The sequence below is a fragment of the Lagopus muta genome, chromosome 1, assembly GCF_023343835.1.
Source record: "Lagopus muta isolate bLagMut1 chromosome 1, bLagMut1 primary, whole genome shotgun sequence".
Taxonomy (NCBI): domain Eukaryota; kingdom Metazoa; phylum Chordata; class Aves; order Galliformes; family Phasianidae; genus Lagopus; species Lagopus muta.
In genome coordinates this window covers 62,572,377-62,598,063 of record NC_064433.1, presented here as the reverse complement: position 1 = coordinate 62,598,063, position 25,687 = coordinate 62,572,377, and the positions used below count along the sequence as shown (strand labels likewise).

Sequence of the window (25,687 nt, the reverse complement as noted above, 5' to 3'; positions counted from 1 at the left end):
AATTGAACAGCTAATTTATCAGACAAATATATTCATTCAAAATGCATGGTAGAGTGTGTTGCAAAGCTGGGAGCGGGGATGTTATATGTATGAATTACTATAGTAATAGTAAGAATTACTGTTTCTAATTTGTTGACTAGCTTCACAGGTGAAAGTCATGAGTTCAACTTGATAAACCCTGCAAAGTCACATAGCTGGCTCTATACTTGCTGCGGTCCACGTACATTCAATGCGTTTCACGTACACGTATGGATCCCTGGGATGCCTCAGCTGGCACAGCATTTAGCCTCTTGTCTTCACAGTGCTGATATTCATAAAGGCACGCTGTACCATCACTTCAAAGATTACACTCATTTTCATGTTTTCCTTACGAGACCTTTAAAAATGGGTAAAATAAAACACCAGCCGGTTCGTGTTCTCTCTAACTGAGACTGCCTTTCTGAGGTAGTGTGCTGCGGCACCGACGGAGATGCGCTGATAGAAGCTGAGGCTGCAAAGCGTTCCTAAGAGCAGTAGTGTAGTGTTCTTGATGAGGAGCTCTTGAATTTGCTGTTCTTTGTTACGAGACTATTTGACCTTTCCCAGTCTCTGAGTTAAGAACGGGGTGCCGTGCCCTGAACTTGGGAGAAGGATTCTTTCAGCAAAAGCATTTATTCTTGTCTTACAAAATTCTCGTTGTGATGCTCAGATGCACTCTAATGAGTAGCAATTTTTTTTTTTTTAGTTGCATCTCCGATTGGCTTAAAACAGTGAGATAACCTAGTAATCGAACTGTGTGTCTGTTTTCTTTCCTCTCTGATGCTTGTTTGATGTACAGCAAAGCATCTACAAGGCTATGATTTTGCTTCTTCTAAGAAATGACTTTCAGAGGATCAGTGTGAGTGTAATCGGCTGGCAGTTCATGAGACCAGCCAAGAGAGACCAGTCTGTAAGCACTTTGGGGCAGTGACCTCCTCTCCCCATTTACAGCAAAACTGAGGGCCATCGATTTTTTTGTATGGATCTCTGGAAGGCAGCTGTGGTGCTCCACATGCCATTGCTCAACTGTATTCCACTTTTGCCCATTCTGTCCCCTAAACAGTGGTTCAGGGGTTTGAACTGTTATTTCTGCTCTCTGCTATTGCATTCAAAGGTATACATAATTAATGGATACCACTAGACTCCTTTTCCCAAACTATCTGTTTGGCTAAAATTGGGATTAGAGAATAGGGCAGAGATTTTGTATCATTATTATTATTTTTTGTGAAAAACTAGTAACTGTCTGACCTTGTGCAGCTTATTTAAGGTCAGATTTTTCAGCAGGTCCTTAGACTGAAGGATGCAATGAGAGATGGTGGTACTGAAGTCTCTATAAATCTGATTGCTTCATTCATGTGCCTAAGAACAGAAATCTTAAAAAGCAAAACTCCTACTGCAAAAGTATATGGGCCAAACCTCCCTGTAACTCTGCTCCCGTACCTTTGATAGCTTCAGTCTTTCCATCTCTAGAATCTAGAGTGTTCATATGTTTTATAGATAGTGCAAATTAGTCCAGACACACAACTTCAGGTATATTTGCTATTGCACATAGGCTGTTTGATTACATTTTTGAATGCTAAACATTGAGAATGTTGGGCAAAAGTGACTCTTTAACAGGACTGTTTTAATTTTTCACTGTAATTTTTCAATCATATTCCTTTTCAGCAAAGAGACCGGGTAAATGAGGTGGAACTCAGATCAGTGGAAGTTTCTGCTCTCAAGTTTATTTAATATTGTTTTCAGCTTGCTGTGGACTCGCCAGATTATGTCATCCTGTCTCTGCAGTTGCCTTTATAATGAACTGAGTGTGTGTGGGAGGGGAGAGGTGGAGGAAGAGAAGGCTGTGAGGCTTATTCTGGAGAGTGTCTGTTTTCACCCTTCTCTCTTCTTGCTGTGTTTCAGGTATACAAATGCTCTCAGTCCAGCCAGACACCAAGCCGAAAGGTTGTGCTGGCTGCAACCGTAAGATTAAAGACCGGTATCTTCTAAAGGCCCTGGACAAATATTGGCATGAAGACTGCTTGAAATGTGCCTGCTGTGACTGTCGCCTGGGGGAGGTGGGCTCCACTCTGTACACCAAAGCCAACCTTATCCTTTGTCGCAGAGACTACCTGAGGTAGGTCGCACCTGTGTCGTGTTCCTTGAGAAACGCAGTGAGCCTGCTCAGTCCTTCCTGTGTAGGTAGTGGTGCGTATGCAGTGCTTGGAAGCTGCAGGACAAAGCATTTGTGGAGCATGAGGCAACCAGCTGCAGCAGAGAGGTGAAACTAAATTCAAAGGTAGTATCGCATGCTCTTGAGTTTTGTGATGCTTATGGTGAGGTGCTGCGCTGGGAGGGAGGTGAGAACAGAGTAACCCCTGGCTCAGCAAAGTGCTCCTGGAGAGCTGATCCTCCTAAAAGCAATGCAATGTTCAGCCTGAAAGAGCAGGGCGGCCTGAGTGGCCTGCAGCTGCTCAAGTGTGGGTTGCAATGCTGTGAGCGCTTGCTCCATTTGGCTGTGCGTATCCGCTTCTGCCCTTTGAGTTCAGCAGAGGGATTGTGGTGGTGGTCGGAGCTTTAAGGAACGTTGCCATTTATCTGCTGGAAGCTGCACTGAGACAATCCACTCACCTTCCCTGTGCTAAATAACCCCATAGCCAATGGGCTCCAACCAGCCCACTGACCCGTGTGGGACCTGGGTGACCCAGCACTGCTTTTCAGAGGTGGCAGACCATCCTCTGGGTGATGCTTCTTGAATATGGCAAACCATCACCCGATTCTCTGCTTTCTTGTTTGCTTGTCAATCTTCTCAAAAACAATTGGGGTATAAATCGGCACAGTACCAGACTAGAGCGTGCATGTACAAATAGAGCTACTTGCAGAAGCAGAAGTTAATCGAGAAGTTTGGTCTCTCTGGGCTGTCAATAGTAAATAGAGAGACAGAGGCTCCTCTGGGGTGATTCAGAGCACCTATTTCATAGAGGAGCACCTTCTGCCGTTCCCTGCAGAGGGGGTCTAGTGAGACTGGCTGCCCGAGGCAGGTGTGAACTTCTGGGAATATTTCCCCTGCTCCTGTAGCAAAGTCTTTTCCTTTTAAAGGGACATTCAAGTCTGTAATACATTGGGGAAAAATTAAAATTCTCTTTACGTGTGTTAACTTAAAAGTTCAGTGTAGGCACAGGTAGCAAATACGAAGTTTCCAGGTTGTATGGCATGAGGAGGTTGGTACAGAAATCAGGATTAATGTGTTAACAGCTCTTGGTACTCTGGCTCTCCGCATTACAACCTGTTTTTTCTAGAGTAGAGCAAAATTGTTTGCAAGTGTCTTAGGCGTTTGCTGAGCTGGAGCTGCAAAGCAGCTTAGTGTTCTTCAGACAGGGCCACTTGGATCTCTTAGTGGTAAAAGTGCTCTGCTACCCATTAAAGCTCCATGAGTTGAGCACAAGACGGAGTCTGCATCTTAAAGGCATTGTGTTAAAGCTGCCAAAAAAGTAGCTAAGAAAACCTTACTTTTAAAAATGAAGAGAAAACTGTTTCATGCAAGAAACAGAAGGGGATCATTGTACAGAAACCTAGGTTGCTTGTGATCTTAAATTGTGTTATAGAGAGAGTGGTATGAACAGCTTCTGGGGGCAAATTGGTGCTGAGCCTAATATTTAAAACCTGTTTTAAGAATCTTTCTATAAGTGCCTGCAGGAGTAAGAAAACTCTACTGTGGCAATTTGATCCCCAGATTTACTGGTGGCTTTGAACGTAGTCTCCCAAAGACTCACGCAACAGATTGAGTGTTTTAAAATCAAAACCAAAAGTGATTGAGTAGTAGGGATATGAACAAAACATTTCCACATTACACACGTGTGCATGCATCTCATTGCTCTCTGGTATTTAAAGGTCTATCAGGAATAAATATTTAGCAATCGGAATGTTAAAATTCATACTATGTGACTCAGAGAAAGGCGACTGTGATTTTTACACCGTGGTTTATCTGTCACAAATGCTTTCAAAACTGATTTTTTTGTTATTTATTCATCTGCAATATTCACGTTTGCACCAGTGAAACCAGCATACATGGCAGATCCTGTAGTCAGTCTAAAGATGTTTTGGATTTTGTTTCTGGATTTATCCAGAAGTCTTTGTGAAGTCTTCATGAAAGTCATAAGCCTTTCCTTAGTGATTCTTGTGAATGCACGGATTTAAACTTGGTATTTACTCTAAATTTCATACTGATGCACTTAAGGTAATTGCAGATAGTTTGCCTCATTGCGTCTTGTATACTTGGTTATGCAGTGAACCTATAAAAGTGATCTTTTTAATGTTAATGTAGAAACTAGTTAAATGTTCTCTAGCTTTGTAGTCAAATAAGCTTTCATATTTAGCAACTCACTTGATATCAATTTAAAGAAAAAATTACTTAGCAATAATGATCAGATTAGGGTTCGATTGCATTTTCAAGCTAGCCTCTTTTTTTTTGTTGTTGTTGTTGTTGTTTTTAACTATAAAGGAAGTGTTTGCTACATACAAAACTGTTCCAGCTTCCTATTAATTTATGTGGTGCCCTCTAGAGGATATGTGGCTTGTATGATATTATAAAGAGTAAAATTGCTTATTAACTTCTCTCTCTGTGTTCATTATGTATTTCAGTAAGACAACCATTCTACAGATACTATAGGCAATAATGTAGCCAATTTGTGTGCTTTGACATCCATGGTTAATTCAGAAACTATGTGATTGTGTCTTTGGCTATTTGCAAAAATGCTTCTAATATCTCTCACTTAGAAATGCCTGCCAAAAAATATTAAAGATTCTCTCCACTGTAATGCATGCTCTTGTTTGGCATTTGAGCCTTGAGATACCTACTCTGAGTCTTTTATAAGTACTCTCTATCACCAAGACTTCAAATCTTGCTTTGTTTTAGCTCTCCCTTTTGTTAAAATAAGTTAATTTTACTATATTAAGACCTTACTCTCTAGGATAGAGGGGGTCATGGAGATGGAGGTAATGAGCTTGGAAGATGTTCTGGGTGTGAGAGGCTTTCCCCTGCAATCTGATTCAACTAAGTCACTCCAGTGATTTCAGAGGTGGCATGTGGCACCCAGGGTATTGGAGTGGTCACAGCAGGAATGAGCTCTGTTTTGTTAACAAAGATGAGAACTGACTTGAGTAAAGAATGGGCTCAATGTTAGGAATAACATACGTGGTGAAAATGATATGCAGAGTACAATTCCCCTGCAGGCTTCTGTCTCCTGCTTATACACTCCTGGGTTAGAAAGTGAAGACTTAATTTAAGGAACTTAGGTTTATGCCAGTATTTCAAGTCCATTTACAGTAAGTGAAATATGCGAGAAGTTGGCTTTCCCCCCCCCCCCCCCCCCCTTTCCTCCGGAGCTGTGCAGTGACATCTTAATGTATCAACCTATCCTGCTCAGTCCTCTGTTCTGACTGGCAGCATGTCCATTTACAAGCAAAATATTCCCTTTGAAATCTGTCATTACTGCCATTAATGACCAGTCGTTATGTTAACAGCCCCTGGGCTGTTAACATATCAAACTGGTTGTTAACTGGAAGGTTATTACTTATTTAAACCGCAGGTATGGGTTGTGTGAAATGTGCTTTGGTTATGCATTCTGGGCTAGTTCTGCTCAAAACAATGGGAAAAAACAGCATAGCATTTGCCTTTGGGGTGCCAGGGGATTTGCTTTCTGTTCCATCTGCTCATTTGATTTCTGCATATTTGTGAGGTCCTCCTGCCCCTGGGCAGCCTCCTAATTTCAGGTGCAACCGTGTGCAGTCCCATCTTTTTAGCTTTGCGTGCAAATGGGCAGTCACAGATACTTCCAGATGCACAGTAATGCAAGCCGCGCATCTGAGATTAATATCTGGCCCCTAAAAGTGTGAAATGAAAGACCGACAATTACACGTAACTCAGTTGTATTAAATAATGAGCTTCCTCGGATGCAGCGAAAATATGAAAGTACAGCTGTGCTAAGCTAGTAGCAATGTAGGTCAATCACCCTTTTCACTTAGGTTTTTAACTACGCAAACCCTGCTGAGCGACCAATGACTACAAAGTGCTGTTTCATTCCTATTTAATTTTGGCAGCATTTTACTGAAGAGCAGGCATTCATGCAGCTAAATTATCTTCACCGTTTCTGGTTTTAACTCCAGCTCCATGACACTAAATGTTGGAGTGCATATCTCTTAGTAAACACAAAGAATATGGTTTCTGATTTTTTTTCCTCTTTTTTTTTTTTTTTTTTTTTTTCAAATCCATCACTTAACATGGAAATTGAATTAGAACTTTTATTTCTTTATGCATAATTTCCCTAGCCAGGCAAACAGATCATAAGAAAAGGATTAACAAAACGGTGTGTTGGGGAGAATTTTTACCCTTAAACACATTTAGAGCCTTTCCAAGGATGGCACAGAGGTGTGCCCCCCGCACTGCCCAAGCTTGGTAACTATTTGGCTTGTAAATGTACTACAGGCTTTAGAAGAACCACAGAATAGCTCTGAAGATGGGTTGACTGCTATCCCTGAGGAAAGGGACAAATCATGTTTTTTCTTGTTTTCTCTCCTATTTGCTGATCTGAGCAGTTGAGACAAACCTAGATTTTAGATTATATATTGGACAGGATCCTGTAAATAATGAGAAGTGACTACAGAGAGTAAAGTGCTCAACCACAAGCATCATAAAGATGCTGCCTCTGTAAAATATTTAGTCTGTGAAAGGGTACAGACTGAAAAGAATAGAGTTTAGGAAGCAGCCTTTTCCTGCAAATCTGTTCTCACTCTAAAAGCAATTATTATTTAAATATGTATATATTACGTAGTAGTACTTAGAAATTCAAGGAAGACTTAAAATGTCCTATCATCTAGTATTGTTTAGCAGTTCCTGTTTCTCTTATGTCACAGAAAGCACGCGTTAAATATTGCAAACATATGAAGTATTGGCTCTCATAAATGCTTGTACAAATACTCTACATGGATATTTTCATGGATAAAAGGATGTCAGATGTTTTTAAACTGACACCTCAGTATGCTTCTTGCCCAGTTTAATAAAATAATGATATAATTTTAAGGATTTAAACACTCTTGAGTTTTCAAGAATATTGAGGCAATTACAAAAGCAAGGTTTAAGAGAGCTCTACTTTCTTTAATAAAACGATCCTTTATTTATTCATAAATACCCTGATGCAGTAAGTGTTAAAGTATAAAGTACTATTTTGGAGGAACAGGTCCTAAAATATATTACTGTATATATGGATTTTTTAGGTGTAGTGGTCTCCTTGTTGAATTTTTGCTGTGTATGGGAGATTTGTATTCCACTAAATTTACATTAATTGCAGCATTTAGCATGTCTTAATAAAAGAAAAAGAAAAAAAAAAGAAAGCACAATAACACTCTCCCTCTAATTGACAGCTGTTTTGAAATACTTAAAACACTGTTCCAGTTCTTGAAGGGATAAGGGTATACAACAAGAGGACTAATGCACGTACACGCAGTTAATTCACCGCAATTGCAAGGAATAATGGGTTTGATTTAGTTACACTCTAGCTAGTTTAGCTCCTTATTTTAGTTCATCTGTGATAGCTTTTAATAAGAAACATTCAATTAAGCTGTTAAAATTGGTGTTTAAGTCATGTTGAAAGGCTGTAAAATATGTGTACTCAAGTTTGACGCTCTTCAGTAGTTCCATGTGTTTGCTAGTATCTTCTGGTATTTTTCTTCAGAGCTGCCAAATTTTTAATAATTGTGTTATTTTTAGTGGCTTAAAATACACAGTTTAATTTCCAAGGATGTGAATGTTCCCTCTTATATGGCTTCTTGAAAACCAGACACTTCTTGTGTGTTGTCAAAATACCTCATTAATCCCCTGGAAACGTTCAAAGAATTTCAGGAGACTTTTCAGATGAAAGTACATTGCATCTTAAAGCCTGTCCTATATCTCTTCATTATCTTGCTGCAGTACAGCGTATATTATGGAAAATTATTTTACTGTAAATATTTTGTCAATTTATAGTGGTTCAGTAAAGCTTGTAATTTTGGGGCAGGCTTGGTTAGTCTGCAGCGTCGAAGGATGGGTTAATGTTCTTGTAAAAAATACTAAGCAGACCTGTAGAATTCAGAAATTGCTTTTAAAATACATGGAACTTGCTCCATTTTTTCCTTGTTGATTTTTTTCCTTAGAAGAGACTTTGTGACTAGTGCTCCTATGGAATATGTTTAAAATAATACTCCAGTTAAAATGCTTTCCTTCAGGAGCGAGTATTATCAACTATATTATGGCATGTGATTTGACATCCAGGGCTTAATTGCAAACTTTCTGCATTTTTTGGCAAGAAGCATACACAAAACAATGTGTCTCTGTACTGTGTAGTAGAGCAATATTTAGCTGTTATTGCCTAACATAGAGATGTTATTAAGAGGTCCTAAATTCTGCTCCATGCCTGTTCCTTACAAAAAAAAAAAGAAAAAATTAAAAAAAAAAAAAAATTGAAGCTTTCCTTATTTTTATTTTGTCATAATTTTACCCAAAACTGAGAAAAAAATAATCTATGTATGTGATTTTAAAAAATAATAAAATATAAAATTATTTTGAATTTCAACACATTAGACTTGCTGTACCATTCAAACGTTTTGGATATCATAAATAATATTCCCCTGCAGTGTGAATTTCTGACTAATAGGTAACAAACATAGTTATGCTTTCTAAAAATAGAGTTGTGAGCAAATTGAAAATTGCAGAAACTTCTCAGCTGGAAATAGAAATTTCATGTAAAACTTCATAATAGGTAATTGAGAATCAGCATTGAAAATGTTCAGTGCTATTACACACTTTCAGCCCTCCTGACTTTCAGAATTGCTTTTTCTTTTCTCTAAAGTTAAATATGTTCGTGAGGAGTTTGGAAACCAAAATGCTCAGTATGTAGTACTTAATTTCTGAATTAAATTGGTCTTGACATTTAACGTATTAAGGAATGTAAATTTTGGATATACCTTACCAGATGTGTTGTGTTTTGGTTGCTAACTTCCCATTGGATATCTTAGGATGATGGATGGCTTTTAAAATAGAGAAGAGACACAAGCTTAAATTTTTTTCCAGCTTAAATGTTCTTGAATTTATTAAATTTTTCAGACTTGCTATCTGAAACATGGAGTCTACATTGCCAAAAATACTTGCATATTTTACACCTGTAGAATTCTAATAGTGGTGTTTTTGCACCCTCCCAAAGCTGCTGCTTCCATATTCTAAATCTTAGCCTTTGTGCAATTGAGTCTCTCTCTATATGTCCCGTGTGTTTTCAGATAGCTATTACGTATCAGTAGATATGCGTTTTAAAAGAGAAAGAGCTATTTAAGTCATCTCTATTTTTGGTGTGCGTATGAGTCTATAGAGCCAAGCTTTCCTGAGAAAGGACGAATCAGTGGGATAGTTGTATGTGATTGGGCCAAAGAAAAACCCAAACCCAACAGTAGTTTTATTAGAAATTACTAAAGTTTGGATTTGTAGAAACTGCTGCATTAAAAAAGTTCTGCCCTTTTTTAATATTTAGACTAAACTGAACAAGCCTTAAACATACACTGGATCTGGCTCAAAAATTCACAGAAGTATTAGCAGAACTTAGAATCATAGCGTCATAGAATGGCTTGGGTTGGAAGGCACTGCTAGGATCATCTAGTTCCAACCCCATGCTATAGGCAAGGACACCTCCCTCTAGACCAGGTTGCTCAAAGCCCCATCCAGCCTGGCCTTAAATGCTTCCAGGGAGAGGGCATCCACAACCTCTCTGGGCAACCTGTGCCAGTTTGTCACCACTCTCGCAGTAAACAATTTCTTTCTAATATCTAGTCTAAATCTACTTGACCATATACAAATGGGAATATAAATTGTTTAAACGACAGGATAAATAGTTTTGCCAAATTTGATCGTTAGGAAGCCGTGCTATCAAAATGAAACCATTCATGGTTAAAATACCTTATATGCTCTCCAGGGTCATGTCCTCTCTGCATATCTGCTTGATATTGTATTTACGCATATATTTATGAAGAAATTGTTGTAGAATTCTCTCTCAATTGTAATGCAAGTACCTGAATAGGGATCTAAGCATGGTTTTGTATTCCCTCAAATTGTTTAAGACAGACTTCAAATGCATGCTAACAATTAAAAATCTCGATAGCCCCATGGCAATCAGTGAAGTTAGTGGTGTGCTGAAATGTCACGCTAGAGTGCGGGCACAGAGTATTCATTATTCAGTCTGTGTTCCAGCTTTGAATCAGAACTGCAGCGACTGGCAGCTGAAAAGTATTTAGCACCTCATTTTCTAAGAGTACAGTAGCCCCAATTATTATCCAAAAAGTACTTTCGTTCAGGATGAGAGTGAACTCTGTTTATCTATTTTATCACAATATGTAACACAACACAGGGGAACTTTTTGTGAGCAGAAAATCGCTACTTTTGTGAAATAGATTTTCAGATCTGGATTGATGTTCCATGGGAAATTCTCCTGCAGTTCTTGTGTTAAGTGGCATTCTGCAGAAGTGTAATTTAAGCTTTTCATCTTTTCTTTGCAAAAATGATAATGTCTTGTGTTGGCACATAGTGGATGAAAGTGAGAATTGCGCAACATGCAAAGATAAAATTATTTCTGGAGACTAGAGCAGAGCAGATAAAACATGTTACCACATCTTTTCTATGTTTTTGGAGAGATCGGAGTAAGTGTACTCAAGTCATACATTTGGATATACTGCAAGTGATGATATATAGGAGTAATTAGCAACATACTACATTATACTAAGTAGCAAATGCCATCTTACTCTTGTATCATTGTTTTCAGTAGTGCTTGTTTGAGTTTGATTCTTTGGACTTCATATACAGAAGTGATCACTTCGGCATTGACTAAAATGTAGAAAATTGATGCTTGTGCATCAAACTTGATTTTCTTTTTAGAGACATACTTTCAATCTGTAAATATCAGCATAGATAAAGCCTCGTGTTGTCACTTAGTGAATGGATATTTATTAGATTGTAGCTCTGCACTGAGCAGAATTTTCAGCTATGAGAGTAAATAAATATTACATTAATCTTATTATTTTGCAGCTATCTTAAACAACAACAGATATTAGTTGAAGAAAACTTGATTCAAATACAGATTAAATAAATAACCTTCCTTCAAATTTCATGTGTTCTAATCAACAGATGAATGTAATTTCTAAAAATTGTTCAAATGATTATTGAACTTAGCTTTGTCTTTTAGATATGTTTTTGGGAAGGATTTCTAAGCAGTGGTAACTTAAGCAAGTTGGCTGGTGGTAAAAAATTGCAATGATTGCAAATTACTGATTTAGGTTTCCTGTCACTATGACTGCTACTACACAAATCTTATTTTTCTATAGTGAGGACTGTTGCTTCCATAGCTACTACTCTTTCCCAGAATTTGCATTGATGAAGTACGTTTTTTTATTTTTAGAGCACAGAAAACCAAAAAATTCATCTTCTCCTGAAGAAACACATTGCAGTTTTCCACTTTCTAATTCATGTTAAATACATTCTGCACAGAACTCAAAAGTTCCAGGATGTAAGATTTGGGTTTACAAAAAAACAAAAACAAAACACAAAAAAAATCCTCACGAAAAAGCAACTTTTTGAAGAGTGCTTTGTAAGACTCATGTGCCCACCTTACGCAAAGTGTCAAGAAGGGCGAGGGTGGCCTCAATAAGGAGGTGATCTTCACCAGCTTTTATTGGCTTCCTTATTTAATTTGTAATCTGATACATTTAAGAACATTTTATACTAAAATAAAATTAACCCTAATCTTACAAATGCTTGACTTGATGTACCTCGAATAATCCTACTGAAAGCTATGGGATCTATTACTTTAGAAACATGCCTCAGCAAAGCCAAATATTTGCAACTGGAATGGTGCTGCCTGAAAAATCTATCTCCAGTTGCTGTGCCTTCCTTTTTAGTACCCTGCACACTGTACACCGATTATCCATAGCCACAGCACGATTCCCTTTGTTCAGAAGTCTAGACCTGCAGTCTGGCTCCTAGCTGGGCACGCGGCTGCAGGCCGCAATGTCGGCCACAGCTCATACTGTGCCAATGTGTCTCTGGGATGTCAAAGTGCTGACATCCGTAACAGTCTCTCCCTGTCCCTCTCTGACTGAAAGGATGTAGATCTGTATGTTAATCCTGCTCCGTCATCGCTCCCAAACTGAACTTCTGGCAGGTGATATAAGGGTCTGCCTTGAAGCTTGTATGACCTGTTGGTAGCTCTTGGGCTTTGCGATTTTTATGGGGAAGATAGCAAGTAGTAGGAGGTGGAACAAAACTGTATTTAAAAGCCCCAGGATTTTCTGTTGATGTTTGTGAATGTTGGGTTCTCAGTTCATTTCCTCCTCGTGTTCCAAAATTGTGCTAACGAACCTGTCCTGTGTAATTAGCAGTTCCTGGCTACTATTAGGGTGTGTTCATTTTCATTAAGATGTTAAATTCATGCATTTTTATGTTCCATGTAGTATTAAAAAGAATGCAACGTGACGTTGAATGCTTTGGGAGCACTGAAAAGTAAATTAAAATATACTCTTTCTGCTCAGAATTTGACTTATTAAAACAATCTTAAGATCTACAGGAAATGTTGAAAACATTACTGTAAATGTGCTGTTTTTAATGAGCCTCACTGTAGCATTAAGTCAGTCAGGAGAGCTTCCTGCAACACCTTCTTACCTAATTCAGTTGTAATGTGGAGTGAATCACTGCTAAGATTCATTCAGTAAAACAGAAATGACGACTTCAAGAGTATGTAGCCAACCATTGTCCTCTGTGCTTTTCTGAGGCATTTTCACAGACTCATGGAATCTCTGATGTTGGAAAAGACCTCTAACGTCATCTAGTCCTCCTACCAAAAATATTGCCCCCTAAACCATGCCCCTGAATACCACATCTATGCATTTCTTGAACACCTCCCAGGATGGTGACTTCACCACTCACTGGGCAGCCTTTGCCCAGCCTCTATTTCGGAGAAGTTTTTCCTGATATCCAACCTGTGAACCATTCCTGGTGTTCCCTCTTCCAAGTCCCAATTCCTTCCAGACTCCAGGTACAACAAAGCTTGATTGTTTTCCTGTAATATCCATAACAGCATCCTCCTCCTGTTTCTTACGTGCCTTTTGAATAGATTCTCAGCTGGTAATTACAAATTTTTTAAAAAATAACACAAGATTCCACATCTGAAATGTGTGCAGTGGGTACACTGTTCTTAATAAGTTCTTAATTTGGACAAGGAATAGTTAAGATGATCACAAGAAGTACAGCTTCTTGCTATGGTAAGCAGCTGATTGCTTTCACTCGCTTCTTTTTTCTCCTTATACAAATATATCTTCTCTACTAACAGACCCTTGAGGTTTACTCTGATGCTAGTATATATTTGCAACATTTACTGTAATTTGTCAGATTATCTGTCTCAACTGGAATTTACTGAGTCTGAGCAAATAATTCTAGAACCAAATATTCTAAAGAATCTTATTATTAACCAGGTAGTCTTACTGTAATGGCAGGTAAACTTTTTCCTTATGATTTGTTTTAAAAAAAGTAATTTTCATTGTGTATACTTGCATATGTATAAGACATATATACCAGCTATTCTAGCAGACATTCAGCCTCTATATTTTGTCCGATGCTTTCATTTAAACCATCTGAACTCCATTTCTCTGTGCTTCTTCCTCAAAAGCTGATTCTTCATTTTTTAATGTGTGCTTTTTGGAAAAAGTTCTTGCCACTACCTCCTACATGTTTCATGCTTGGCTTACTATCAATATTATTTAAGCAGTACAGTGAGAGATGGCATTGCAGAGTATCAAAAAACTGATGTAAGAAAAAGTATTTCTTTTCCATTCCTTCAAAAAGGGAAAATTCAGGTGGGGAGGAAATAAAATGCAGAAAATAATTGCAAGCACATTTTGTTTCCCAGAAAATCTTTCTAAAGTAGAGAGAAGTGGTTTTGTCAATGTAAGCCTGGACGTTGCTATCCCTACAAGGCATTTGAAAACCCACCTTGTTACCTTCCAAACTTCCAAAAAGCTCTTTTGCACTTGCTTTAAGCACCACATCTTTATATCTCTAAGCTCTACTTGACCTCTTGTGAAACTAAATTTGACCTGGGCCCAGTGTTTTTCTGTTAAGAAATAACAATGAAGAGCAGTTCTATAGCCCATATGATTTCAGCAGTACATTGTGTTCCAGATTGTGTGGGGGATGACATCCAAAGGTGTCTCAATAGGACGAATATATCAGATATTACCAGTGTATTTGCTGTCTGCTTCTTGGTTTACTCAGGAAAAGGTTACAATGGTAATTTCTGCTAATTCAGCCTCATTGCAGTATTGCTTCTTGAAGGCATTGCTGCTGATGGTGGAGGATGTGCTGTAAAGTACTTTGTCTGCCTCACTTGCCTCCACCTGATGAAAACTGCAGTCCTGTCTTCCTTCTGCTGTGCATAAGGAGTGGAAGTAGTTACAGCTCCACTTTTTGTATGAAGATGTTAGAAAAGCAAAAGAATTAATGGCTGCACTGTTTTCTCTGCTTTCCCTGAAATTTCAGAATGCCAGAAATGACAGAAATGTGACACTGATGTAGGCAATTGTCCTTCATCATCAGTAATATTTTGGGAAGAATAATTATTAAATCACAAATGTAAGAAAACTTGTCATGAGAAGACAACATTAATTGTCATTAGATCAGACCTCTGCTTTCTTTTCCTAAATCTAAATGCAGTCACCAAGACAGCTGCATCTGGTCAGATCACTCGTCTGTGGATTTGCAGTTTTGCTGTCAGTTTTCCATTTTCTTTGTGCTCACTGGGACCAGCAACAAAATGGACATCTCCCCACTTCCTAGTGATTGAGAAAGAATTTCGTTGTGCCAAACTGACTGATTTTGCTGCAAGATTAAACCTGGAGATCCACTGTCATTGTGGATATGGGTGTGGGTGAACCAAGTGTGTCCATCACGCACAGAAGTTTTGATAAGGAAGAAATCCATTTTGGGAGTAACCCAACTGTTCTGATATGTTCTGTATCACTCTTGTAAAACCAAAAAGAGAAAAATGGAAAAAAAAAAAGTCGTACCAGGTTCTAGCAGCTCCTACATCATAAGAATATGGAAAATATAATAGACACTCATTAAAGGCCAAACGAAAGCGGCATATGCAGCAAATATGAAAATGACCGAATTATGGTAGCCGATGCTAATGTCTGCCAGATTTAAAAGGTCAGCACCAAAAAGCAGGTCAGATAGACATTTCCAGCTAACAGGCAAGAAGCACTGAAGGCTTGAATGCTAGTGTTGTGGGAGTGTGTTGGAACAAGAAAAGAAGTAGAAGCACCTTGCTGTATTTGTCCCAGCATAAATGATGGCTAGTCACACACATGATATTTATATCAACCATTTCTTCTCATGCCCGTAACTACATTGAGCATGCTGTTGTTGCTGCCATAATGCAATCTGCAAAGGTCAATCAAGTTAAAGAATCAGGATGATGAGATTAGGTATTACTTTAAAAAATGAGACAAAAAGTGTGTTTGGAGAGAGGCCTGAACATGTCACCAGTATAATTCTGCCTGGTTTGCTCCAGGTCCCTGCATCCTTTCCTAGAAATGCTGTGTGAACTGAGCTGATCCACTTTAGTTCCAAGAGTACTTCCTTGTTCTCTGGTAGTAGCTGAGGTGTCTGAATGTTCTTGGGGAAGAGATGAGGGAGTCTTCTGGGCACAGGACAAAAATAAAATGACATGTTTAAGTGCTTTTTTTTTATGCTCCAGGGAGATTTTACTATCTGAATTGTGTGCAGTGAGCAGGGATTTTTCATTTCATACATCATTCACGACTTGCTGCAGTGATTCCAAAAAGTCACAGAAGCTGAGTCTCTGCTTGCACCAAAGCACAGAATTTTAAGTTTGTGAGTTTTAACAATGGATGTTGGAGTTTCATTAAGGCTTAACACAAAAATTGCAGTGCGGAGGAACAGTGTCAGGTGTTGGAAAAAAGGAGCAACGTTGTCTGAGGACACTGGAGGATATGCAGTAATGACTATGGCAAGATCCAGAATGTTTTGTACTCCCACCCTTGTTCTCACGTTGCACATGAGGGATGCTCAATGCACGAGGAAGGTAGCAGGTCCCCAGATTTGTCGTCAGTCCATATACCAAAGTTTTTTGATAGTATTAGCTGAGACTTTGTGTTACATTAGGCTGTGGCATTGATGGAGAGCTGTGAGCAGCACATGAATTTTGACTCTTTTTTACCCTTGTGTGCATTCATTTAGGATTCGTCAACAGTTTTTCTAGCAGTTGTGATATGTTTGGAATGATGTACTGGAGGTGAAGTGATTTAAATGTAGCTTTGTGAGTATTTTGCACCTGCTTTAGAGAGCTTTTGTAGGAAACACATGAATCTTTAATTGCTATAGTAAAAACTAGTGGCAGGGGGAAATTTTGTCTATCTGAGTAACCTATGCATGCTGTAGCTAGCCTGGTCTGTTCTGTCTGTCAGCAGAGCTGGAGAGAATGGGTACAAAATAATCTGGACAGATGTGTGAGCATCTTGGTTGATGGTGTTATGTGACATTTACTGTCCACATGTCCATAGTGGGCCTTCTGGCTTTTTCTGTAGTCTCAAGGAAAAAAGCAACCTAATTACCTGACAGTTCTTGGAGACTGTTTACATTAGTAAAGACAGTTGCTGCTGCTGTCTTGACATTGCGTTCTTCGGAAATAAAGGAATGCTAATGGATTGGATAAATTCTTTTTTGTTTGTTCTTAAATGATTGTGGGCAGTACATCCCAGGTTAGAGAGAGACTTCCTGGATGGAGCAACAGCTGCCTTCCAACATCAGGCTGCGCATAAGCAGGCAGGCCTTCAACCCCAGCTCAGGGAGGTGCCATTTCAAGGCAAAGGAAGCAGCTTGTCAGTCTCTGAGCCTCTGGTAGGAATGCTCTCAGTAAATAAATTATGCTGTCATTCAAGTTTCTTTGTGCAGAGGGGAGAGCAACTGAAACACCCCCCTCTCATTGTAAGGAGGTGGTAGAGGTCAGATTGCAGTGCAAAGACGTAGTGGTCATGATGGGCAAAGATGAGCTCTGTACCCAGAAGGCTCTGGACATCAGTTCTGTGAGCAATGTTTATTGATCTCATGGTCTCCTTCGGACTGTAGTGCTTTCTTCTGATGGCCTCCTATCTCCTAGTAACATTCAGCTCCTTGTCCTTTCTGTTCATTCATAGGCTTTGTTTTTCCATTATGTGACCCATTTCTGTCAGAATGAGGGAAAGCTTGTAGGAACCCAGATAACTCTTGGAGCACAGACAGACTTTTCAGGAAACAGTAAAAGGCCTGCAATCGCCATCCCATGGTGCCAAAATTTCAGCCCAAGATTCTTGAAGGTATTTTTGTCCCCTTACAGCCCTTCAGCTGCCAGAAAAGCTTGTTCTCAGGAAAATTCTCCCCCGACTGGATGCAGGACCTGTAGAGCCTATTTATCCTGTTCCATTCCCTTCATCTGGCACACAGTACCTACAGGAGGGCAGGAATCTGAAAACAGGCTTTGTTATGACAGAGATCTCCAGATCTTGTAGCAGATGTTGCTGGTGAGAAGCAATCTTGTTCCAGCCAAACCTTCTTCAGCTCCGCTGAGAAGATGCATAGAGAATCTCATAAGGCTACAGGCTTTGGCAAGCAATCTCAGCATTTACCAGTGCCAGCTACTCAATATATTTCTTTTCTGAAGGCTATATAGAGCAAATGATCTCTTCTCTGTCTCTGTGAAACAGCTGTAAATTTCTCTTGCTTTAAAACCCCCACCTATTAAACAACTGTGACAAGAGCCAGCAGTTATCAGATGCAAAATGAACTATGTGCCTCAGATAAGAAGTTGTGTATCTGCCTCTCCCAGCATCCACTGGACATTTTATATGCAAGTGCCTTAATTTAAAATATTCTTGGAAAGTGGAAATCCCTGGTAATTTCTGAGGCAGCCTTTTAGGAAATCTTGTCACTTCTTAAAAACCTGTATGCTTCCTGGTTCCTCTCTGTCCCTCCCCAGCTCCATCGTTGGGAACATTATCCTCTGCATAGACTTCACCCTTTGTTCAGGTCCTCTCTGCTTTGGGCCCAGAAGGTCTAACTAATCTATTTTCAGTTTACATCAAACCAGTGTTTGTGATAATCCTTTTCCAATAATTCTCAGGAGCCAAAAAGCCTTTCTTCATTTTGAGAGAGGAAGTTTTGCCTTGCATTTGGACCTAGTGCTGCATTATTTCTATCTTACTGCCTCAGGTGTTGGTTCCCCGGCGGCTGAGAAAATGTCTTGTTCCTTTTCTTACAGAAGAGAAAACTCAGATCTTGGGAGTGATTTGCCTACCACAGATGATGCTTTTATGGAGCAGTGTGTTTACCTAAACCCTCCAAAAAAAGATTTTCTGATTAGGAAGATTCTATTCTAAAGAGAAAAAAAATCGTATTTCTTTGAAGGAGCAATTATCATGTAAACAGTGCAGTATTGCAGTAATGCAACAATAATGTACCTGAGTAATTTTTATACTTGCATTGATTCTTGCAAATAATTCTCTGCACATTACCCGTTTACAGAGTTTGTGGTATAGGGTTCTGTATGAAAGTCACTTCAGAGTTCAGCAAAGCCGACAAGGTTTCTGAGAGCACTCTGCACTCCTGCTGGTTTTTGAATCAGAGGAGAATTGTGCCAGTGTGGAGCTGTTTATAAATCCCCTCCCAACCTACTGATTCACAAAAAAGAGATTCTGACCCCACTGCAGATGGCTCTCATGAGGTCATACACACCCACGCAATGTATGGCAAAGATGTTGCAGCAGAGAGATCCTCTGGTGTGGTTCCTCACAGCTAAAGGGCACTTCATGTGCATCAGCATCAGAAACTTGTTTTTCTGAGTAACTGTAATGGTCTGATTAACTACCAAACTGCAGCACACATGTAAATTTATGGAGAATTTCGGAACTGCTGCCATTGCAGTCCTCATGCTGTAAAATTGTAGGGCTGAGTGCATTTCACACAGAAAAATTGCCATTTTTATTCTGCTCTTGCCAGGACCCCATTATTTTAAGTGCAAAACATCTTTATTTCATAAAGTTCTTCTTCGTACTTGTTTGGGGGAAAGGGACATGTTTTAAGGAAAAAAAAAAATTGGTTTCAAGATTGTTAGTTAAACAGCCCACTGAAAGGCTTGTAATTTTGTTTTCACTATTAAAATATCCCCTAATCCACCTTGCTGGCTTTCCAGCATTCTTGTAATATTCAATCAAGCCCTTGTTTAGTGAGAAATGTGACAATGCATTGTTGGCACTTTGCAAACCTACAGCCTTTGGCAATAGTTAATGAGAGGCAGGGTTTTTTTTCCCCTTGCAGGACACAATGAAATTTTAGACAGATGAATGCTAAGAGAACCCTATGTACCAAAGGCAATGTTTACTGCATGTAATACATATCATTGTTTGTCTCCCGTAGTGAAAAATACTTGTGTCATGCTGTTAAAATGTACTCCTGACAGAACAGAGCTTGCTATTATAGGGTCCATTGCTTAAAAAAATGATATACTGACAGAAATACAATTTAAGAAAATTTAACACCAAGGGTAGTCGACCATGTAGGCTACTATTAAGGGGCAAAAACTCAAGGCCATGGTTTTATTAAAAAAGTGAGATAGTTTATTTGCTAGTAGTAGGCAAAGTTTATAAAAAAAAAAAAAATAGAAGGGAGCCAAGAGAAAAGAAAAAATCTTACTTGCATCCCTTGGTCTCTAGTGTGTAAAAAAAAAAAAAAATTAATAAAAGCAACAGTTCAATAAGATTTTATTGCAGAAACGTTTAAGTGAAACATTTTAGGAATGCCTTGGATTTTTAAACAGTTACTTATGATGTGGAGCGCTGTAACACTACGGTGCATAACAAATCGTTGCTTTCGGATGCAAGGCACGCCCAGTGCTTTTCAGAAAATGAATAGTGAGACCTGGTTAATTTGAATCAGTTTGTGCATTCCTCCATATTTTTCTTTAGTTTTAGAAGCATATTAGCAGTTTACTGATGTGGGCAAATCATATTCGACTGGCTAGCTGAATACGGTAAATTGTCAAATGCTTGCTTTAAGTTAATGATGGTTAAATTATAACACGCTAATTTTGATCTAGAATTTATTTGCTCCTTCCTGTTTCTTCAATGCAAATTTCTAATTGCAAATTGCTAATTCATGATGTGTTCCAGTCTCCGGGGCACTAACAAACCTTTTATTTTTTATTTTTTTGGCATAGTGCAATTAATTACCAAAATTGCAACTTGTTTTCCTTTGGGGGAGAACTTTTCACACAGCAAAAGGTAAAGGGAAATTATTAGGCTTGTGCAGAAAATCCTGGTAGACAAGCAGTTTTCTATTGCTAACATATTCCATAAAGTGTACAGTTGTGCCTGTCTGAGCCCTTCAAGCTTGGAAGACTACTCCAAAGCACAGTTTTGGTTTGGGTTATGAGTGGAGATGAAGTACATGGACTGTTTTGTAGTACCAGCATTTGTATCCTGGCTACACAGATGTGATTTTCAGACCAAGCAAAAGCCATTATCACCCATTTTTAACGGGCAGCACGCTCTGGAGTTGGCTCCTTATTTGGAGACTTTCTGAAAATACATCTATCTCTTGTGAAGATATGGCCACATATTTTTACCGTTAAAATAGGAGATGATTGGATCTTTGGGGAGCTGCACCTTATTCCTGCTCAATGTCACACTGCTTATGTGTTCAAACCGAAACTTTTCCTGGGGATGAGAAGAATGGAAGAGTTTAAATGAAAGAGCTAATGAATGTAATGTTCATACATAACATATATAATGCTGAATTGTATGTTAAACCATTTCTTTCTTGAAGTGAACAGTTACTCAGATGCTTCTTTATGTGAATGAGGGAAGTACTCTGAGACAATACTGTCTCTTACATTCACTATGTTTGATCATCAGATATGAGTAAATCATAACCAATAAATGATCATAATGGTGTAAGAAGAATATCAGTTTTTCACATCAAATTAATGAATCATAGAATGGCCTAGGTTGAAAAGGACCATAACGATCATCTCGTTACACCCCCCTGCTATGTGCAGGGTCACCAACCACTAGATCAGGCTGCCCAGAGCCACATCCAGCTTGGCCTTGAATGCCTCCAGGGATGGGAAGTTTTTTGTTTTGTTTAGTTGTTCCTCACTTATTCTCTCTCCTCCCTGCAATAGCCTCATTTTAAGAGAGTTTTACTGTGCTGGCAGTAAGATTAATTTATTCCTTACAGTACAAAAAATAGCTGGAGTAATTATCCCAACAACACAGTCATATTCCTGGAGGTTGCCAATAACACTTATTGTCAGTAAGAATTAATTGCGGACCTCCCACTCAAAAGATCCAAGCCTGTATTCCCTTCAAGCTATAGGAGCTCTCCTCTGAAGACTTCTGAATTCTGGTCTCTGAACTTGGAGATGGTTCTATGTATATAATTTAGTAAGTGGTGGCAGTGAATGAACATCACATGCGTTTTTGCAGTATCAAGGCCTAAAGACTTGTTAAACTTTCAAGTTAATAAATTATTATTGAAGCTAAATATTCATCTTACATGAGATTTGAGCAGGGTTGGAAAGAGGTGGTGCCAAGTTTCAGTTGTAGTGCACACAGTAAAGAAATATTTCTGCTGCAAGCAGTTTGTTTATTACAAGCATAAGTCTCAAATCCAGTTTTCTTTTGCTATTAATACTTTTCCTCTGTTTTCTTTTTCCATTTCTCACAGATGAGAGAAACATCAACAAAGCCTATTTTCGTTTTGTAGTCAATTTTATTTTCACATTCTGAAATCTGCAATGTGTGGGCATTCTATTCTGCATTATACTTATTAAGTATTTCAGTATAATTTTAACCATAGCTTGTTTTTATTATTATCATTATTTATTCTCTTACACATCATACTTGTGCATTGTGAAAACAGTAAATTTTCAGACTTTTGGAAAAAAAAATTCAGAGAGAAAATACACATTTTTGGATAACCAGTGGTTTCTGTCTCTTTATAAAGAGATTCATTTTTAGTGGTGCTCCCTACAGGTGAAGTATTGATTAAAGAATAATCAGAAAATATTCATGTTTTTTGGTTAAAGTCTCCATGAAAAGGAATATATATAGGATTGTTTATTTGAACATGCACAATCCTTTTAAATCTAGGCGGGACTGGTTTTGATTTCAGCTTACAATAACATAGAACCTTTGTGATCCAGATAAAATACATACATTACACTGAAAAGAAGACATTGTGATGTTCCATTGGATTGGCCTTCTGGTTCTCAAAGCCAGTGTTCAATTTCAGAATAAACTTGGTCTGGGCTGAAGTCATATTTAAAAGAACACACAAGTTGCTGATAGCCACCTCTTCTGATTGAGCTGGGAAGGCCGCATGTCTAAGTTAAAGTAACTGCCTCATTTCTAAAAAGTAGCAGTTAAACTTTCTGGCAGTCTCACATCTGGCTAGCTGTTGAACCACTCTAAATAGGGGAAATTTGCCAGTGATCACTGGAAAATAGCCCATGCAAGTACTAAGGAAAAAGGGGGAAAAAAGGATAGTAAATGGATTCACTGTAAAATTGGACATGAACTTGAAACCAGCAGCCAAGGGGAACATGTGAACATGCATTCCTGACATATTTTAACATCTTTAACTTCCAGAGACTGCATAGCTGCTGGGAAGAAAAAAAATGCAAATATTGGTTGAGATCTACCATTGATAATAGCTGCAGAAGTCTTCCTAAAAATTGCATATGATTAAACTGCTGGTGCATAGGACACAGGGCTTACCAACCCAATCAGAATAATTTTTTATCTTTAATCATGTTCTCATCTTTTCCTTATTATTGTTGATACTCCCTATTGAATGTCCTCTCCTTTGATATCAAATTCTCAGCAGCAGTGCCAGACACGTTACTGAGACCTGTTTGAAGCCCTCTTGGTGCCTTCACAGTTTAGGTAGCAAATTATGGTGGAGGCTTAAGTAACGTAGGAGCTGCAAAAACCTGTATGGCTGGTTCAGTAATGCCAGACAAGTTACCATAGGAAAACCATGTTTATAATAACAATAACCAAACAGGTGGAAGATTATGATCTGTTGTGAAGTTAGAAAAAATTTGTAACTATTTTAGATGTATTTCTGTTTTCTCCTCGTCAGCTTCTTTCCTACTACGTAGAATATGCACATGTGCAAACAAGAAAGAGGATTATGATTATTGTTCATTTGATGCCAGTCTTGCAAATCTTCCTAGTACAAGTGAACCTACCGGGCTCAATAAGAGTATTTGCTTGATTAAAAATTTATACAACTTACTGGAGAAATGCTTATGACATAGTGATACGGTATACCAATACAAGGTTTTTTCTCCCTGATAAAACAGGGAGCTCTTACTGTGAACTTTTTTTTTATATAAAACTGTGAACCTGTTTTATATACTAGACAGTACTTGTGCAGAGGTGGTATTCCCAAGTCCATGATGTGTTTCCATGAGTAGTCAATTGTGGCTCCCTGGAAAACTGTGCCACCAGCTCTCATCAGTGCACAAGCCCCATACAGCGTTTCTGAGTGTCAGCTCCTGCCATAGCTTGAAAAAGAAAGGACTCGCAGAATGACTTGTGTCTATTTATTTAGCGCTCTAAGTGATCAGTTAGAGGATTATTGCCGTGCCTCATTCCGTTCTGGAAGATGCCTTTCCTACTCTTTCTAATCCCTTCTGAAAGAATGAGCACGTTCAGGGGTAGAGGTCAGGCACAAAGAGCCAAAATTTTGCCTAATTTGAGATGCTTTGCTGTCTCATGAAAGATAGTGATGTTGCTAATGCTGTGATAGGAAAAAAAAAACACCACCTTGGGAAGAAAGCAGTGTTTTTATCCCTGCTATTTGCTTCAGTGGGCGTTAGATCACCTTCTGTAAGAGCAATAAGTATGCCGATCATATTTGCGACTTGATCTCCTTCTTCCCTTTCTTTTTCCAGTCCTTTTAGTCGATGATGAATTTGACAGGTTACTTAAATGTGTTCCAATTCCTTTTCTGCTTACAGTTAGTTGAGAAATTGCTGAATGTTGAATGGAATTATTTGTTTACTGGATAATTATATATGTATATATATACACTCAAATCAAGACAATCTCATAGTGGTATCTGTAGGTTTCCAAGCACAGTCTTAGTACTTGGTAGAAAAAAACATAATTCTAAGGATAGTATCCAATATTTAATTAAGAATGGCTGTTTTCAACCAGTGTCTGTGCCAGAAAGCATTTTAGTTGAGCTGTCTGGAAGCATTCAGTGATTGTGAAATGGCTATTTACACCATTGAAGCAAATTCAGCTGCAAATGTGAATTTCTATCCTGCACTTTCTGAAGTATTCACTAATTCTTGAATTCCAAGTCTGCTCATAGATGTCATGATTATGTAAATAAAAATATTGTGTGGTCTCATATGAAACACTTTCTTTGTTCAACAACCGTTTCCAATCAAAGGCTGAAAAGAAGCATCTGTTTTTTGAAATAAAAGAAAATACAGAAGACTGTGGAACTACAGAGCAATGATCTGCAGGAAATATCTATAACTACAGCATGCAACATATTATTAATCCAGACTGTCTTTTTTTTTAATCTTCCTTCATTTTATAGTTTCTGAATTGAGATTTCTTACACAATTACCACACACTTTAATTATTTTAAGAGTAGGAGGATTCTATAGGCCTATGGGAACAATCTAAATAAAAATAATAATAATAATAAAAAGATATTTGGTAAGTAAAGGCTGGTTAGCAAGCATGTTTCTTCATTGGGAAAAAGCACAATTCCCTGGTTTCATACATCAGTTAAATTTTTGCAGGTTTTTTTTTTTTTTTTCTAGGCAGACTCTTACAGAGCTGTAACACATCGTCTGATCCAGGAAATCAATGTGGGTATGATTCATCCCTCTGAAGTCTACAGTCTTTTTTTCATAAAACTGAGGAATATTCAACACTATGAAAACTTGCACATCTAGGAGTATTGACATACAATATTGGCAAAATACTCCTAATAGGAATATACTGTATCAGTGTAATAAAACAGTCTCCTTGAATGGAAAATCCATGTTTGTACAAACAAGTGTTGTAAAAGTATTAGTCTCTTACTACCAGCAGCCTTTTTGGTTAGCTCAGTCATTCAGAAATAGTACCTCTTACTCATATGGGTTTTCTAGTAGATATGTGGGATATATGTTACAGGATTTGTGCCTGTTATCTATATCAGTAATCCCTCAATAATTTCAGGTCAGTTTAATACTTCTGAATGAATAATGGAAAATCCTTAATGGAACGTGGGGGCTGTGTCATGGTCTTTGCTTGCATGGGGCAGTAGGTGACCAAATCCATGGTGGTTGCATGCTGTGTCTATGTCTAGGCTATGAGTAGACTACCAGGTCTGGTAGGGTGGACTGGATTTGTGCAATCTGCTGCCATAGCAATTATTTGCACAGCTTGCTGCCTGTCCAGTCTTGCAGAATTGGGCTTGGGTGTACTTCCTGTCTTCTGTGCCGTAGCTGATTGTGCTGAAATGTCTGCCTGTCCTCTGATTAATACTTCTCCAGCTTCA

At 38.5% G+C, this 25,687-nt stretch overlaps 1 protein-coding gene across 5 annotated transcripts in view; it reads left to right on the top strand.

Annotated features, from left to right (window-relative positions):
• The window catches only part of LMO3 (LIM domain only 3), a 58,784-nt gene that overhangs the window by 7,119 nt on the left and 25,978 nt on the right, over positions 1-25,687 (top strand). For all 5 annotated transcript variants that reach the window (XM_048930015.1, XM_048930005.1, XM_048929996.1 and 2 more), the window contains one exon: positions 1,921-2,134. In XM_048930015.1, coding sequence (XP_048785972.1) covers positions 1,929-2,134 — 206 coding nt within the window. In that variant the 5' untranslated portion in view covers positions 1,921-1,928. The remainder of the gene's footprint in view (positions 1-1,920; positions 2,135-25,687) is intronic.